The sequence below is a fragment of the Dendrobates tinctorius genome, unplaced genomic scaffold (assembly GCF_039654945.1).
Source record: "Dendrobates tinctorius isolate UK_male_01 unplaced genomic scaffold, ASM3965494v1 ptg000230l, whole genome shotgun sequence".
Classification (NCBI taxonomy): Eukaryota; Metazoa; Chordata; class Amphibia; order Anura; family Dendrobatidae; genus Dendrobates; species Dendrobates tinctorius.
Window position 1 is genome coordinate 11,319,837 of NW_027361897.1, and position 18,900 is coordinate 11,338,736.

The 18,900-nt window shown below is 45.6% G+C and overlaps 1 protein-coding gene across 1 annotated transcript in view; it reads right to left on the reverse strand.

The window, feature by feature from the left end:
- Positions 1 to 12,672: 12,672 nt before the first annotated feature.
- LOC141059756 (scavenger receptor cysteine-rich domain-containing protein DMBT1-like) overlaps positions 12,673 to 18,900 on the reverse strand; it is a 231,167-nt gene continuing 224,939 nt past the window's right edge. The window contains exons 5-6 of the mRNA XM_073555888.1: positions 13,970 to 14,265; positions 12,673 to 12,845 (exon numbers count right to left, since the gene is read on the reverse strand). Coding sequence (XP_073411989.1) covers positions 12,673 to 12,845; positions 13,970 to 14,265 — 469 coding nt within the window. The remainder of the gene's footprint in view (positions 12,846 to 13,969; positions 14,266 to 18,900) is intronic.

Here is an 18,900-nt window from a genome sequence, read left to right on the forward strand (position 1 = left end):
TTCCTGTGTTACTGGGGTTCTGTAACGTCAGCAGATCCCCCAATATGTGTCCGCCACTGTCTCCTGCGCTGTCCACCTTCCCACTGCAAGCGGTGGGAATGTGGACAGAGCAGGAGACAGTGGCAGACACACATCAGGGGATCTGCTGACATTACAGAATCCCAGTAACACAGCAACACGTGTGGATTGGGCAGACGGCTGCTGTACGCATAAACTGGCGGTGTTGGTGGTCACGTGAAATCCTGGAAACAGAGTGGAGACAGATGCCTAATTGGAGCACGTTGACAGTCTGTTGTAGCCTACAAACAATCTAAAACTACCACCAAGTAGGCCTCGGCCTACACCATGATTGTCCCTGGGCTCCAACAACGCCAGTTGGTGCTCGGCAGTGTCTTTGGCACGGGGACTCCTTGTTGCCCAGCCTGGTTCCAGCATGCCTGCTGTTTCCGGGTAGTGTCAAGGTCACTATGCCACCAATCCGTTGTCCTGTCGTCTTGCGGCCGGGTTAGCCGACTCTACGGTGCCTGCAGTTTAGGTGACTCCTATGTGGGCTGCGGGAACTGGCACTGAAGGCTGGATCCGTAGTGCCAATGGAACATGGACCCCCTGTAGGACTGTGGGTTTCGGTAACTGCGGCCGGCTTGCGGCCTGGCTACTTTGCTTTGAATGGTTACCTTCTGCTACCCACCCGGGTTCCAGCACTGTCTGCTGGTTCTCGCCAGAGCCTTTGGCCTAGGTGCCTCCATCTCGGTATCCGAGGTCCAGCACCGTCAGCTGGTCCTTGGTAGTGCTTTCTAGCACAGGTACCTCCTGCCTAGTAACCGTGGTCCAGCACCGTCAGCTGTTCCTCGGTAGTGCCATTGGCTCTTGTAGCTTTTGCTACCCATCTGGGTTCCAGCACCGTCAGCTGGTTCTTGGCAGTGTCTTTGGCACGGGGACTCCCTTTTGCCCAGCCTGGTTCCAGCACGCCTGCTGTTTCCGGGTAGTGTCAAGGTCACTATGCCACCAATCCATTGTCCTGTCGTCTTGCGGCCGGGTTAGTCGACTCTACGGTGCCTGCAGTTTAGGTGACTCCTATGTGGGCTGCGGGAACTGGCACTGAAGGCTGGATCCGTAGTGCCAATGGGACATGGACCCCCTGTAGGACTGTGGGTTTCGGTAACTGCAGCCGGCTTGCGGCCTGGCTACTTTGCTTTCAATGGGTACCTTCTGCTACCCACCCGGGTTCCAGCACTGACTGCTGGTTCTCGCCAGAGCCTTTGGCCTAGGTGCCTCCATCTCGGTATCCAAAGTCCAGCACTATCAGCTGGTCCTTGGTAGTGCTTTTTAGCACAGGTACCTTCTGCTTAGTAACCGTGGTCCAGCACCGTCAGTTGGTCCTCGGTAGTGCCATTGGCTCTTGTTCCTTCTGCTACCCATCCGGGTGCCAGCACTGTCTGCTGGTTCTCGCCACAGCCTTTGGCCTAGGTGCCTCCATCTCGGTATCCGAGGTCCAGCACCGTCAGCTGGTCCTTGGTAGTGCTTTTTAGCACAGGTACCTTCTGCTTAGTAACCGTGGTCCAGCACCGTCAGTTGGTCCTTGGTAGTGCCATTGGCTCTTGTTCCTTCTGCTACCCATCCGGGTGCCAGCACTGTCTGCTGGTTCTCGCCACAGCCTTTGGCCTAGGTGCCTCCATCTCGGTATCCGAGGTCCAGCACCGTCAGCTGGTCCTTGGTAGTGCTTTTTAGCACAGGTACCTTCTGCTTAGTAACCGTGGTCCAGCACCGTCAGTTGGTCCTCGGTAGTGCCATTGGCTCTTGTTCCTTCTGCTACCCATCCGGGTGCCAGCACTGTCTGCTTGTTCTCGCCACAGCCTTTGGCCTAGGTGCCTCCATCTCGGTATCCGAGGTCCAGCACCGTCAGCTGGTCCTTGGTAGTGCTTTTTAGCACAGGTACCTTCTGCTTAGTAACCGTGGTCCAGCACCGTCAGTTGGTCCTCGGTAGTGCCATTGGCTCTTGTTCCTTCTGCTACCCATCCGGGTGCCAGCACTGTCTGCTGGTTCTCGCCAGTTTCTCAGCCTTCTTGTACCTTCTGCTACATTTCCAAGATCAAGCTTTTTGAATTTGTCTTTGGTAATCCTTATTGATCTCCATGACGATGACCCGATGATGACGACCCTGAAGACCACACCAAAGAAGACCAGAAATATGACCCTAAATAATAAGACCAAGAGGACAAAGAACATGAAGACAACCACCAAGATACAGAACAAAAGACAGAAGAACAAGAAGCAGAAGAAGCAAAAGCAGAAGAACAGAAAGCAGAAGAACATTAAGCATAAGACAAAAAATCAGCATAGAAGAAATCAAAATTATAAGCAGAAGAAGACTAAGCAGTAAATGGGGGTGAGTCCGTTCCTCCTCGTGGTGCCCCTGGAAAATGCCTGTTGCTGCAGGCCAAACTGAACGCGGACAAATCCTGTTGTAAATCTTTTGTGACAGGCAGAACGTAAGGTGTAATCTTAAAACTTTTATAGATAAGTACTACAGGAATGCCTGTCACCATAAGAAAATGAAGAAAAAGAAGAATAGGAAGAAGATGAAGAAATAGCATATGAAAATTAATAATAGCTGAATAAGAAGAATATGAAGAATGGAAAAAAAAAAATAATGGGAAAAAGGTGAAGAAGAAGAAGGAATAAGGTGAAGAAAAAGTTGATGAAAAAAATGCTACTGCTGCGGATCATGAAGGAGAAAGTGTGGGAGAAGTACAAAAGAAGGTGAAGAGCATGGAAGTTGCGAAACATACATATCTGACTAAATATAAAAAAGTTAACATAGTCAATATCTTTTTAACTCCGAACGTCTTGAAAAAAAAAATTGGAATTAATGCTATGCCATGTGATTTGAATAAACCACTATGCTTTTAATGTCTCCTCCACCTCCCACAATACATTCTACATGATTCTTATTTGTTTTCAATTATGTAGAATTAGCCAACAAGGAAATAAAGGCCTTTTTTTTAATTCCGATACTGGAAGTCCCATTGACTTGAATGGGACTTCCGGTATCGGAATCGGCGATACCCGATATTTTTTTCGTATCAGGCGATACCATCCGATACGATATTTTTGGGTATCGAACGGTATCGCTCAACACTAGTCATTAACCTATAACCAGAAGTGGTCAGACCACTTGGGTCCATCGGCATTGATTTCTCCAGCACCTGCCACCGGCTGGCCAGAATTTGTTTTACCGAATCATTGCCTTGACTAAGCTCCTAATAGTTAATTGAACTTTAATCCACGGCATCTGCCACCATAGAAGGACACACTTAGGTTAGTGGAATGCACTGTGTATTATTTGAGAACATTGAGAACACTGTATAAACATCCAGTTACCCAGTGTCTGTTGGCTCTTTCCTGCGTGCAGGTGCGCTAGACCATTTCAAACTGATGCCACGTGTGCTCTTACCCTGGACACAGGCAGGCTTTCCCTCATCAACCTCAGACAGGCAGCAGTATCTCTTCATGCAAGATGGCCAGAATTAGTATACTCAGCGTACCCAGTTTTCCTGATGAGATCAATGTACCAGCTTTCCCAACAATCAGCCTCTCCAAGCCACAGGTAACCAATTGCATTTTCAATAACATACTGTATTTTCAGTAACATACTGTATTTAGCATATCATATTTGATTTCTTGTATCTGGGACGCCCTCACACCCAGGACTGTGGGGTACTCGGTACCGGGCCCGATGAGCTTCAATGGGAGATGTCACGGCAGCTGGGACCCGGCCTGTGGCCCCGGGCGCCCATTGTAAAAGGGGAATGTTCAGTGTGTTTATGATGAGTGATTTGTGATGCCACCTGTGGTGTTAGGCAATAGAGATGTAAGCCGACGCTGCAGACAGATCCTCTGGGACAGATGGTGTGGTGCAGCAGTGATGGTATGGCCCTCCACAAGCAGGGCTGTAGTCCCAGGACAGTGTAGGTGAAATGACACTTAGATGGTGTAGTGTCAGGCGCAAGGGATGTAGCAGTGCTGGACAGGTGGGCGCAGGAATAAGTGGAGGACACCAGGGCATGTAGTGTAGTTCCAAAGATTTACTCACAATCTGTTGCAGGTACAGGTGCCCGCATCTGCGCCGTGTCCTCCGGGTCAGGAGCTCAGCCAACTTTAAGGCAAGATGAAGTACTCCTTTCCAACACTCCACCAACATATGTGCCTTTTCTGAACGTCTCCTCTTATAGCGCCTTTGAGTGAAGTACTCCTAGTACTGAGTTACACTGGAGTTCCTCCTGTCAGATGTTCCTATGAACTCTATTTGTACGGCAGACAGCTGTAGCCTGCTTCGGGGACTCCTTGCTACTAAGTCCCGGCTCACTAATATGTTGCTGTTGTGCCCCCAAGTCTTGAGTGGGAATAAAGTGGTCACTACTTCTATTCCTCCGGTGTCTGCTGCAGGACCATTAGTATCTGCACAACCTCGGGGACTGGACCCCGGCCTTGCGCTTAGAACTTGAAAACTGTTCTCCTCTAACCCTGGTCCTTGTTCTCTTATTCTCCTCACGTTCCATGCTAATCTTTCTTCCCAATGGAGAATCAAGCTTCCTTTCTCTGTCTTTTTCCTGTGCCAGCAGACCCAGATCACTGTGGCCTGCTGCAGCACTTCCTTCTTCCATCCCTCTCCCGGGGATCTTCTCTGTCTCACTCTCTGTCCTTCTACATCTTCACTCACTGACTGAATGAAAGACTGACTGACTGACTCAACTCTTCCCGCTCTTTTGTGCGAACTAAACTCCACCCACCTCCCAGCACGTTTCGTGTTCCAAGCAGGGAGCCACCAATGGGTGCTTTGCTATACACCAAGCAGGGAGCCGCCAAAGGTGCTTTGCTACACTACTTTGTGGTGTGGGGTGCAGGTGTTGGAGTGTGGTCAGGTGTCTCCACCTTACCTGGATGGTGGGGTACCACACCTCAGGAGGAGGTGCAGTACATCTGTGGTGACTGAACCCTCAGAGGCGCCACATATCCCCTATGGGATCAATGTACCCAGCTTTCCCCTCTCTAAGCTAAAGGTAACCAATTGCACTTTCAGTGACATTTTGTATTTAGCACAAAATTTTAGCTATATATTTATTTGTTATAGTGGCACACTTTCTCATCAGCTAAACTAGTGATAGCAGCACTCTGGTGAAATTAATAGCATCCTCTTACAGTGTGACCCTATGGTAGGTGGCAGCATTGGTGCATACTAACCGCCAAATCCTGCATGCGGATAACCCCCTTTTTTTTTTTTCTTCCTCTCTTACCTCCCATCATATTAGTTCAGAGTGCTGTTTGGATTTTATATATTTATTTTTTACTTCTGACAACAGGTGGTTGTTGTCACCCAAACACAGCAGCTGCTAATTTCGGTGTCAAACGCCAGTGGATTTTACTATTTTTTCATGCGACAGCACAACAGGATTTTTTTTAACTCGGAGTACAAGGTTTATATGGCACAGAACAATAGGATTTTTTTGTGTCAGAGCATAAGGTTTATATGGCACAGAGCAATAGGATTTATGCCACAGCAGGCTTTTATGGCACAGAGCAACAGGCTGTTAGGGCAGTCTACAAAACGCTGTTATGGCACATAGGAACAGTATTTGGCATGTCTGTGATGGCTCCGAAAATGCCCTTAGCCTAAAAGCTTTGTGATTGGCTGCGTATCGACCTTTCAAAAAGTTTTGCTTGGCTGGCGAACCCAAATATTTTGACAGACTTTTGGGAAAAAGTCTGATACAAACCCTTTACAGTTCGGGTTCGCTCATTACTAATTTTCGTCTCTCAACCAATTCGGCTGTAGAACAGTGTTATCAAATTGGCAAAATATGTGGAAAGTCTTTGGCCCAAAAATATCTTGGGAGGCAGGAACCATGAACCTGTTGCCTTTTTTTTTATACTTTTTCTACATAAAGATGGACGTGCAGCAGTTGATATGGGTGTAACTTTTTTCACATATCTGTAATAATTATTCTAGAAAAAAGTTCTGTGTTGACTTTTTAAAGAGATTTTCAATGATAAATAACCAAAAATTAGCCATTCTTAATAATTCTTTTATACTATAAAGTTTACTTACCTGTGCAGATGACTCCAGCATCTTGGCTATGATCACAGTCGTGCTTCTTAATCGGACGGTGGGAACAATATGATAACTTGGCTTCGTTACCTCCGCATTGCACATCATCTAACAAAATTGGTCCGTTGCCTCTCCCAAATGCGGCAGATCCAAGGGCAGCAATCGCTTTCCCGCACTCCACTTCGCGACATACAACGTCAGCATCCTTTATGTCCCAAAGATCATCACACACTGTTCCCCACTCTTTTTTATAGAAGACCTCCACACGACCAGCACAACGACTGCTTCCTATCAGCCTCACAGGTAGCCCTGGGAAAATTACAAAATGATAAAGGATTTTAAAAAGGATTCAAGATGCTGAGTACACTTTGATAACATTTTCTTTATTTTGTCAAAAAAGATTATGATGGGGTATAATTGGGGTTTTATGAGTTTTTTAATTTGATTATTTTTAATAAAAATAACCATTGTCCCTGAGATAATGTAAAGGTTGGGACCAATGAAGGGAGCAGCTCCACTACAGCTTTCGTTGTATATACAGCGTTTATTGAGCACTCTGTACACAGAAGTCAAGAAGATTGAAATGGTAATAAAAGTTTCTATCTTCTCTTCTGGGTGCCTATATGCTTGATCCTTTGTATACCCATAACTCTGTGATTATGGTGAAGTTCATTTGAAATGTAGCTTTACTTGATGTTCATGCAAATAAATGTCTCAGCCTGTAATACATACACAGGTTGAGTCCACCAAAGCGAGAGCTACTGCTTGCAATGTCCTTCCCAAATGGCCCATAGAGAAACCGTCGAGCAAGGACCTCAATCTTTGATTTCCATATGCTTTAATAAGGCATATAGACAGTGTTTCTGGTGATTGTGATGGCTTAAAGGAAAACAGTAATTCATATTGCCCAAATCACCAGTGCTGAGGCATACTTTTTGCAGGAAGCTGAGAAAGCGGTGACTCGCCCCCAGAGGTCGTGGGGTACTCTGTGTCGGGCCCGTTGATTTCTATGGGAGATGTCACAGTGGCAGTGACCTGGTCCGTGGCCTCAGGCAGTCAATGTAAAAGGAGATAAAGTCGTTGAGATGATTCGTGACGCCACCTGTGGTTTCTGGTCAGTTTGACCAGCACTGCAGGGTTGCCTCTCTGGGACAGATGGTGTGGTGCAGCAATGATGTTGTAGCCCTCCACAGGTAGGGCTGTAGTCCCAGGGCAGAGTAGATGAGGTTGGCAAATGAGGAGATAGTGAGGAGAAGTAGATGGTGCAGTGTTAGGCACAGAGATGTAGCAGTGCTGAGTGGGTTGGCGCAGGAAGAAGGCAAAGAGACAGATGAATGCAGTTCCAGTTCTTTTACTCACGCTCTTGGCACAGATAGGTGCCCGCTTCAAAGCTGCAGTCTCCAGATCAGAGGCTCAGCCAACTCCCAGGCAGATGGAATTAACCTTTCCAGCTCTCCCTTTTGTGTGCCTGTTCTGAACGTCTCCTCACTAGCGCTTATACTGAAGTACTTGTAGTTGTGTGTTAAACCCAAGTTCCTCCTCTCAGATGTTCCCTGGAACTCTACTCGCATGACAAGTGACTGTAGCCTGCTTCGGGGACTCCATCCATTATGTCCCGGCTCACACTTAGGTTGCCACCGTGTCTTCGAGTCTTTTGTGGGAATAGAGTGGTCACAGCTCCTACTCCTCCGGTGTCTGCTGCTGGAACATTAGTTTCACAAACAGCCTCGGGGACCGGACCCCGGCCATGCGCTTCAAACTTCAGGAAGGGTTCTGCGCTGACCCTAGTCCTTAGTTCTCTTCTTCCCCTTACGTTCTGTACTAAACCATCTTCCTTCTGAAGAACCAGGCTTTCTATGGCTCTTTCCTGTGCCAGCAGCTCCAGGTCACAGGAATCTGCTGTAGCACCTCCTTCACTACATCCCTCTCAGGGGATCTTCTCTCACAGACTGCCATTTTCCTAATATACTCCCGCTCTCTTGTGCAGTCTAAGCTCCACCCACCTCCCAGCACTCTTCATGTTCCAAGCAGGGAGCCACCAAAGGTGCTTTGCTACACTACTATGTTGTGTGGCATGCGGGTGTTGGAGGCTGGTGAGGTGTTACCATCTTACCTGGAGAGTGGGATACTACACCTCAGGAGGAGGTGCAGTACCTCTGTGGCGACTGAGCCCTCAGGGGCACCACATACCCCCTCCGTTAACCGCAGCACGTCCGCGGGCTGTAAACAAATGAGAATTAAGATGTTACATAAGGAACATACAAAAAAAATTTAAAATGCATTTTAACAAGTAAACAATTTTTGAACTAAACTTCCCAGTATGGGAGGCACTGATTCTTGAATGTTGCAGAACAAATTATCAGACTACCTATAATTTAATATTTTACCTAATTTAAAGTGCTATTGGCAGTAACCGTTGCTAAGAAGTTGACTATCAGTTCAAGTATTACTATTTTCACTTCAACACCTTTTTCTTTTGTCATTCACATTTTCACATTCTTTTGTTTCTTCTAGACCCATAGGTGACAACCGCTGACTCCTGGTTCGTCACCGGAATTCAAAATTTTTGTTCAGAGTTTCACTTTTTTTTTTATTAAAACACTACTACCAACTAAATTCTATAGAAAATCTGTTCTAATGCCATAACTATACTCTACTACTATCAACATTTCTATTAAAGACTACCACTACAACCTATTCTTGTAGAAGAAATGCTTTCACTATAAAATATTAAACATTACTTATTAAGACATTAAGTACAATCATTCTTGGGTGATATAGACACTGGTCCAGCCAGGGTGTCTTGCAGTGTCCTTGGAATTGGAGCAGAACCCCAGGTCTGAGGTAGTCCTTATTTGAAGAAGGTTCATGTAAAATCAAGAGAGAGCACCTTAAGAGGCGCAAACTATCTACAAGAAAGTTTTTGGATCAGTCATTGTCCATGATCTCCACAGTTTTTGTTTCAATAACACTGATGCCAACTGAGGCAAAACTGAAGAACAATAACAGGGGCAAACTTGCCAATACCCTCCTGGGTAACAGTTCAGTTAGTTATTTGTAAGCATGCTCTTTTACTGGTGGTCTCCTCCTGGGGTGGTGGAAGCGGGCCTCCCCTGCGGCTTCCAGGGGAGATTTTCAGGATATCCACATCCTGCTGATGGATTCACAAACTGCAGGTACTCCTCCTGTTGGGCTTTAGGGATGGCCGCCCGCGGTGGCAGCCCAGCAGCCGTTGATGGCGCGGTAGCTGCCCTGGTCCCCGGTCGCTTGCATGGTAAAACTTGGGTGCTGCCACTTGATGGCTGGGCCAGCACAGGACCATTTCTGTCCACAGGCACCTTGCCTAGCACCAGGATCATGGATTTCGCACTCGGTGTCTGTGTGACTGGTGTGCACTGTGTTGGTGGGGGTGCAGCTGGTGTCACTACTGCTATGGACATGGAGGCTGCGGTGACTGTTGGGACAGGCAGGGACCCGATGGGGCCTGACAGGGCTTCCCAGGACTTAGGGGCGATGGTAGTACCCTTTTCCTCATGGCCGTTCAGGTCCTCCGCAGGCGTCGGCAGCAGGTCGGGTGGAGCATCCTCCACAGCGATGTCGGTCCCTGGACCTGAGGATAACACCTCCTGGCAGGCGGCGGCATGTGGCAGCGCTGCCAGGGTGGAGGCGGCAGCAAACACTGGCGGCGATGTTACGGGTGCCGCGGAGGTAGCAGATGCTGCCGGCGATGAGGCTGGTGCAGCGGTGACGGGTACCTCTTCAGCAGGCCCCTCCTGGGCATGCTGCCTCCGCTGCTTCAGCAAGGCCTGCCTCAGCTGCAGGCTGTCATTCAGCTGGGCAATCTCTTCCTCCAGCTGCTCCAGGTCCATGGTTTCCAGCGGGTCAGTGCCTGTGACTATTGCGCCGGTGGAGAGGTGTTCTTCTCCACAATCTCCTGGCCTCCGTCCTCCTTCCATCATGGCGTCCCGGAGTTCTCTCTCCTTCCTGGGCTCCTTTCCTGCCGCAGGGCTTTGCTCCTCCTTCCTGGGGCGGCATCTTCTTCCTCTGCCTCCATACCAAGCCAGTAAACGAACCCCTCTGGGGGTGGGCCATGTTGCTGTTGCATAGAAATTCAGGCAGGGGAGGCCCAGGACAGTTCGCACTCTTTTCTTAGGGCCAACCATGTTGTCACGCCCTTCTTCACCGCGCCGGCGGCCATTTTGAGAGTCCATTTTACAGTCTATAATTTTGGTTGTTTTGCACATTTTCAGCAATTTTAAGTCCAATAAATCTTCAGCACACAGGACCCGGTGGTACCGAGCTTCGTCATCCTGTTTGTGACGCCAAAATTGACTCGCCCCCAGAGGCCGTGGGGTACTTAGTACTCGGTGCCTGGCCCGTTGATTTCTATGGGAGATGTCACAGTTGCAGTGACCTGGTCCGTGGCCTCAGGCGGTCAATGTAAAAGGGTAGAGTGATGGGGATAAAGTCATTGAGATGATTCGTGATGCCACCTGTGGTTTCTGGTCAGTTTGACCAGCGCTGCAGGGTTGCCTCTCTGGGACAGATGGTGTGGTACAGCAATGATGTTGTAGCCCTCCACAGGTAGGGCTGTAGTCCCAGGGCAGAGTAGATGAGGTTGACAAATGAGAAGATAGTGAGAAGTAGATGGTGCAGTGCTAGACATAAAGATGTAGCAGTGCTGACTGGGTTGGTGCAGGAAGAAGGTAGTAAATAGACAGATGAATGCAGTTCCAGTTCTTTTACTTACGTTCTTGGCACAGATAGGTGCCTGCTTCAATGCTGCAGTCTCCAGATCAGGGGCTCAGCCAACTCCCAGGCAGATGGAACTAACCTTTCCAGCTCTCCCTTTCGTGTGCCTGTTCTGAACGTCTCCTCACTAGCACTTATACTGAAGTACTTGTAGTTATATGTTAAACCCAAGTTTCTCCTCTCAGATGTTCCTTGGAACTCTACTCGCATGACAAGTGACTGTAGCCTGCTTCGGGGACTCCATCCGTTATGTCCCGGCTCACACTTAGGTTGCCACCGTGTCTTCGAGTCTTTTGTGGGAATAGAGTGGACACAGCTCCTATTCCTCCAGTGTCTGCTGCTGGAACATTAGTTTCACAAACAGCCTTCGGGACCGGACCCCGGCCATGCGCTTCAAACTTCAGGAAGGGTTCTGCTCTGACCCTAGTCCTTAGTTCTCTTCTTCTCCTCACGTTCTGTGCTAAACTATCTTCCTTCTGAAGATTCAGGCTTTCTATGGCTTTTCCTGTGCCAGCAGCTCCAGGTCAGAGGAGTCTGCTGCAGCACCTCCTTCACTCCATCCCTCTCAGGGGATCTTCTCTCACAGACTGCCCTTTTCCTAATATTCTCCCTCTCTCTTGTGCAGTCTAAGCTCCATCCACCTTCCAGCACTCTTCATGTTCCAAGCAGGGAGCCACCAAAGATGCTTTGCTACACTACTATGTTGTGTGGGATGCGGGTGTTGGAGGCTGGCCAGGTGTTACCATCTTACCGGGAAAGTGGAATACTACACCTGAAGAGGAGGTGCAGTACCTCTGTGGCGACTGAGCCCTCAGGGGCACCACATAGGTAAATAGACCAAGGTTACCAGATGACTTCTCCCTGCCCAGCACTACTTGACTGACAAGTTTCTACCTAAAATCACATAGGGAAAGCCCTGTCAGTCAAGCTGAGCTGAGTAGCAATAAGCTGATAGGCAGTGGTGTAACTACAAAGTTATGGGCCCCGGTGCGAACTTTCAAATGGAGCCCCCCATGCCAAAATACACGCACATCTCCTCTCCATACACCTCGTACACACACGGCTCTGCTCCGTTCACCTCATACACACACGGCTCTGCTCCGTACACACATGGCTCCGCTCCGTACAACTCGTACACACATGCCTCCACTCACCTCGTACACACACGGCTGCGCTCCATACACCTCATACACACATGGCTCCGCTTCGTACACCTCGTACACATGCGGCTCTGCTCCATACACCTCGTACACACACGGCTCCACTCCGTACACCTCATACACACGCGACTCCGCTATGTACACCTCATACACACGCAGCTCTGCTCCATACACCTTGTACACACACAGCTCTGCTACATCCACCCTGTAAACCCCTCCTGACCCCACACAGAAACTTTACCTCATCCAGCACCATGACAACCAGCCCAGCAGAGTCCTGCAGACGAGGCCCCTGATCATGTGACCACGGACTCCTCCCCTCCTGTTACCTCATCACAGGTCCTGTGCGCACAGCCACAGAACAGCCTAACGCCGTCATTGCAGGCTGTGGTGTGTCTCTTGGAGGGCGAGAATGGGGTTGGTGCCTGGGGGGGCATGCGGCTCAGTGCAGTGCAGGAAGAATAGAGTCCCGGGCGAGATGCGGGGGGGGTCAAAAACAGGACTGTCCCATGAGAATCGGGACGGTTAGGAGATATCATGGTCTGACCTGCTGGGCCCCTGACTCCCCCCGGGCCCAGTCACAGTGGTGACTGCTGCGACCGTGGTAGTTACGCCCCTGCTGATAGGGACCAACCCCCCCCATGATTATACAATTTAGCCAACGTAACCATTACCCATTCCCAGTTTACTGTACAAAATATGTTTTCTCTGAGACATTGCAGCATTTAGGAGTGAAGCATGGATGGATGTAATAATGGAGTCTGTCTCTTTTTTAGACAGTCCATGGTTCGGGCAGCATGAATCACTTGACAGGTTCACTTTAAACACTGCAGCCACAGTTCAAGCCTATTTAGAAAAGCAATAGATTAAAATCATTTCTGATTTTTAGCAGAATCATTTTAATGAAAAAATGTACTCTTAAGTGTTAGAATTTTGGAGTAAAACAGTTTTAAAATTTTTCGAAACTCATGGATAATCAAAAATGGAGAGCTTTTATGCCATTCTCAGACAGTGTCTCCAACTTTTTGCACTGTTGGCAGATCTTAGCCTGAAGGGGTATGGCTGAGTTTGGTTAACACATTTATCTTCATTTATACCACAAAAGTGACATAAGTTGCGACAAAAACTTTCACCAGACTGCAATACAGTTCTTGAGGTAATGCACATCTTAGGGATTCTCTGAGGCTGGTTTCACATTTTCATCTGTGCGTGCAGCGTTTGTTTCGCATGCGTCATGGACACATATCTTTAACATGGTGTACGCAGGGAATTTTGTGCATCTAATTCCAGTGCACGCTTCATCAAGTATGGCAGATAAAACACCAGTTTTGATTTATTAAGTCTTCAGGTTTTTTCTTAGATTCCTTGCTCAAAGTTCTTGCTTTAAAATGTATTTTAAAAAAATCCCTTTTATCTGAAGAATCCCTTCACAAAAAGCTATTTGCAAATTTTCCCCATGCTGGGATCTCGCTTTCGAGGGCAAATATGGCAATAAGTGTGCAGCAGCATGATCGCAGGAAAATATAAAGGAGTTATTAAGTTAAAAAAAATTCAAAAATATGCTTAAAAATGTAATATAGATTACAAATGTACTTTAATTATGACATATGCCGATTGTCAAGTTAGCATTTGGCTAGCCCTCTTTGCATCCTGTATATGACCCAAAAGTATATTACCAAATGACAAGTACTATGTGTAATGGGGGCTAGTATACTGCTTGTTTCATTATCCGGAGACCTGTCTTAGCCATTGCAATAAGCAGTTAGCCAGCTCTTTTCACATAGAGTTGTCATGTGCCAGAATAGAAAGCACTTAGCATTAAGAAGCACAGGAGAAAAAGTGCCTGATACAGTACATGCCACCCATGGATTGGGCAGCATGTATCAAGTGTCAGGTTCATTTTAATCTCTTGATTTACTATTGAATTTTGAATTTTATTTTGATCTCATACCTGAGCAGGTCACTCCAGCATCTTCAGAATGATCACAGTTGTGTTGTTTTATCCCAGGGTAAGAACAATCAAATAAAGAACTTTCATCTCCATTGCACTGTACATTATCTAACATAATCGGATCTTGGCCCTGCCCATAAGTAGCATCTTGATCGGCACTGAGTGCACTGCCACACCCTAAATTTTGGCATACGACTTCAGCATCGTTTAGATCCCAATAATCATCACACACTGTTCCCCACTCTCCATTATAGTAGACCTCCACACGGCCAGAACATCGGCCTCCATTTACCAGCCTCATGCCAGTGCCTGAAACAAAATTAAAAAAAAAAACGAGAATTGTGAATATAATTATTAATGAGTTTATCCATTATTGGATCGGACATTACTGTGTGATTGGTTTAAAGAATATGAGTTCTTTTAATTTTTACTCAATAAATTTATACTGCACGTGAAAATAGGTAACTTTGTAATAGATTTCTCCAGAGAAACCTGCTTCGTTCTGTGCCATGACTTATCGTTCAATATCAACATTCTCTATTCCTGGGTAAAAACTGTATTCAGTGAAGACAGAATGTGACGTTACTGAGATAGGACAATAATCAAATAAGCAATTCGTAGCACTGCGGCCGAGAGAAGAACAAATCCCTCTCTCCCTGAATAAATCACCAAGGAAAAGAGTGACTAGCGGAAAACTCCCAGAAATATTAACACCAAAAGGACGGATTAAAAGACATCCACCAAAATAAATGACATTAAATAAAAAATAATTTATTAAACAAGTATCACATATAAATTCATTGTGTATCAAACATTACAGCATAAAGAGGAAAATGCAGAGTCAACATGCTGATACAGCAAAGGGAGGCTGGTGAAAGATCAAGATCATGTCCCCTTCCTCCATAGCCGTCTGTACACTGTGCCCGCATGCGCACAGTGTACCGACGACTATGGAGGAAGGGGACGTTTCCGGTGCATGGTTTCCGGGACGCGGGCGCCATTTGTGTTTGGATTTCAAGCTGTATTCCTGTTTAAACCACAGGGACATGGCTGTATGTACCCCCTTTTTGAAAAAGCTGCCACACGAAACGCGTGTCAAAGGGGCCACCATGGAGAGGAGTGGGTGTCATCGTTTATAATCGGCAAGCAGGATTAACCCTTTGGGGTAGGGGTGTTTGGTGTTTTTCTCACTTACATCTCCTTGATCTTTCACCATCCTCATTTTCCTACGTATGCTACTGTTAGTGTCTGCATTGACTGTATATGTGATCCTGCTCCCTCTTAGTCATATGTCACCCACCCTCACCTTGCTGTATCAGCATGTTTCTTCTGTATTTTCCTCTTTGTGCTGTAATGTTTGATATACAATGAATTTATATGTGATATTTGTTTAATAAATTATTTTTATTTAATTTCATTTATTTCGGTGGATGACTTTTACTCTGTCCTTTTGGTGTTAATAATTACTGAGATAGGAGTTGACAGTTGGGGCTCATAAAGTTCTAAATGTTTTTTCATGAGATATTGTTCTTCATGATAGTGGTAAAGTTTCTTCGACATGGCTTGCGTTTATTTGTGAAAAAAAAATGAAATTTGGTGAAAATTGTGAAAGATTTGCAATTTTTAAAATTTGAATTTTCATGCCCTTAAATCATAGAGATGTTTCACAAAATAGTTAATAACTAACATTTCCCACATGTCTACTTTACATCAGCACAATTTTGGAATCAATTAGCTTTGTTAGATAGTTATAAGAGTTAAAAGTTCACCAGCTATTTTTTATTTTTCCAACAAAATTTTCAAAACCATTTTTTTTTAGAGACCACATCACATTTGAAGTCACTTTGAGGGGTCTGTATGATAGAAAATACCCAAAAGTGACACCATTCTAAAAACTGAACTCCTCAAGGTGCTAAAAACCACATTCAAGAAGTTTATTAACCCATGTGCTTCACAGGAATTTTGGGAATGTGGAAAAAAAAAAGAACATTTAATTTTTTTTTCACAAATAATTTACTTCAAATCCAATTTTTTTTTCATTTTCACAAGGGTAAGAGGAAAAATGGACCTCAACATTTGTTGGGTAATTTCTTCTAAGCATGTCTTAACCACACATGAGGGAGAAAACCACTGTTTTCATAGTAACATAGTTATTAAGGTTAAAGGAAGACTTTAAGTCCATCTAGTTCAACCCATATCCTACCCAACTTGCCCTAACATGTTGATCCAGAGGAAGGCAAAAAAAACCCATGTGGCGAACAGTAAGCTTCACATTGGGGAAAAATATTCCTTCCCGACCCCACATACGGCAATCAGACTAGCTCCCTGGATCAACGCAATATTAAGGAAACTAGTGTATATACCCTGTAATATTATACTTTTCAAGAAAGGCATCCAGTCCCTTCTTAAATTTTAGTAGGGAATCACTCATTACAACATCATATGGCAGAGAGTTCCATAGTCTCACTGCTCTTACAGTAAAGAATCCGTGTCTGTGAGTATGCTTAAACCTTCTTTCCTCCAGACATAGAGGATGTCCCCTTGTCCCCGTCACAGGTCTAAAGGTACTGTCACACTTAGCGATGTACCAGCGATCCCGACCAGCGATATGACGCGGTCAGGATCGCTGGTACATCGCTAAGTGGTCGCTAGTGAGCTGCCACACAGGCAGATTTCACCAGCGACATCGCAGGGGTCGGGGGTCGCTACTTACCTGTCAGACGAGGCAATCATGACGTCCTCCCGCCCGCGTCCACGCATCGCTCGTCGTCACAGCAGGAAGCAGACGACAAGAAGAGGTCCAGGACGTTCTCATGCGATCAGTAATAACCAGCGAGGGAGCGGTCGGAGGTAAGTATCAGACATAGCGATATCGCTAGCGATATCGCTATAACGTCACAAAAACCAGTGACGTTATAGCAATATTGCTAGCGATATCGCTTAGTGTTACAGGCCCTTTAGAGTAAAAAGATCATTAGAAAGGTCTTTGTACAGTCCCCTCATATATTTATTCATTGTGATAAGATCATCCCTAAGCCTTCGATTTTCCAAACTAAATAACCCCAAGTGTAATAACCTGTCTTGGTATTGCAAACCCCCCAGTTCCCTAATAACCTTGGTCGCTCTTCTCTGCACCCGCTCCAGTTCAGCTATGTCTTTCTTATACACCGGAGACCAGAACTGTACACAGTATTCTAAGTGTGGTCGCACTAGTGACTTATATAGAGGTAAAATTATGTTCTCCTCATGAGCATCTATGCCTCTTTTAATGCATCCCATTATTTTATTTGCCTTTGCAGCAGCTGCCTGACACTGGCCACTAAATGTTAGTTTGTCGTCCACCCATACACCCAGGTCTTTTTCAGTGACAGTTTTGCCCAGTATTTTACAATTAACATAATTATACATCTTGTTCGTTCTACCCAAGTGTATGACCTTACATTTATCCCCATTAAAGCTCATTTGCCATTTATCAGCCCAAGCTTCTAGTTTACATAAATCCTCCTGTAATATAAAATTGTCCTCCTCTGTATTGATTACCCTGCAGAGTTTAGTGTCATCTGCAAATATTGAAATTCTACTCTCTGTGCCCCCTACAAGGTCATTAATAAATATGTTAAAAAGAAGCGGGCCCAAAACTGACCCCTGTGGTACCCCACTGCTAACCATGACCCAGTCCGTGTGTGCTCCATTAATAACACCCTTTGTTTCCTATCCCTGAGCCAGCTCTTAACCCACCTACACATATTTTCCCCTATCCCCATTGTTCTCATTTTATGTATCAACCTTTTGTGTGGCACCGTATCAAAAGCTTTTGAAAAGTCCATGTACACCACGTCCACTGCATTCCCTTGGTCCAGTCCTGAACTTACCTCTTCATAAAAGCTTATCAGATTAGTCTGACAGGAACAGTCCCTTGTAAACCCATGTTGATATTGGTTCATGAGGTTATTCTTCTCCAGCTACTCCAGTATAGTATATCTTAGAAAACCCTCCAGGATTTTACCTACAGTTGAGGTTAAACTTACTGGCCTATAATTTCCAAGTTCAGCTTTTTTCCCCTTTTTGAATATTGGCACCACATTTGCCATATGCCAGTCCTGTGGTACAGACCCTGTTATTATGGAATCTTCAAAGATTAAAAATAATGGTCTATGACTGTGCTTAATTCCTGCAGTACTCGGGGGTGTATCCCATCCGGGCGCGGGGATTTGTTAATTTTAGTGATTTTTAGACGCCGCCGTACTTCCTGCTGGGTTAAGCAGGTGACATTTAATGGAGAATTTTTATCCCTGATCATGTTATCCTTCATGGGATTTTCTTGTGTAAATACTGTTGAAAAAAAGTCATTTAGCATATTGGCTTTTTCCTCATCCTCATCCACCATTTCACCCAGACTATTTTTAAGGGGGCCAACACTATCATTTTTTAGCTTCTTACTATTTATGTAGTTAAAGAATATTTTGGGATTATTTTTACTTTCTCTGGCAATGAGTCTCTCTGTCTCAATCTTTGCTGTCTTGATTTGTGTTTTACAGAATTTATTTAATCTTCTGTATTTAGTTAATGCCTCATCACTACCTACTTGCTTTAATTCTCTAAATGCTTTATTTTTATCTCTTATTGCACCCCTTACATCTCTATTTAGCTATAGTGGTTTCCTCCTATTTCTAGCATGTTTATTCCCATATGGTATATATTGTGCACAGGTCCTATTCAGGATGCAAATAAATGTCTCCCATTTTCTTTGTGTATTTTTATGTCTCAGGATATCGTCCCAATTAATTGCACCAAGTTCATCTCTCATCCGTTGGAAATTTGCCTTCCTGAAGTTTAGTGTCCTTGTAACCCCTCTACTACACATCTTATTAAAGGATACATGAAAACTTATTAATTTGTGATCACTATTGCCCAAGTGACCCTCAACTCTT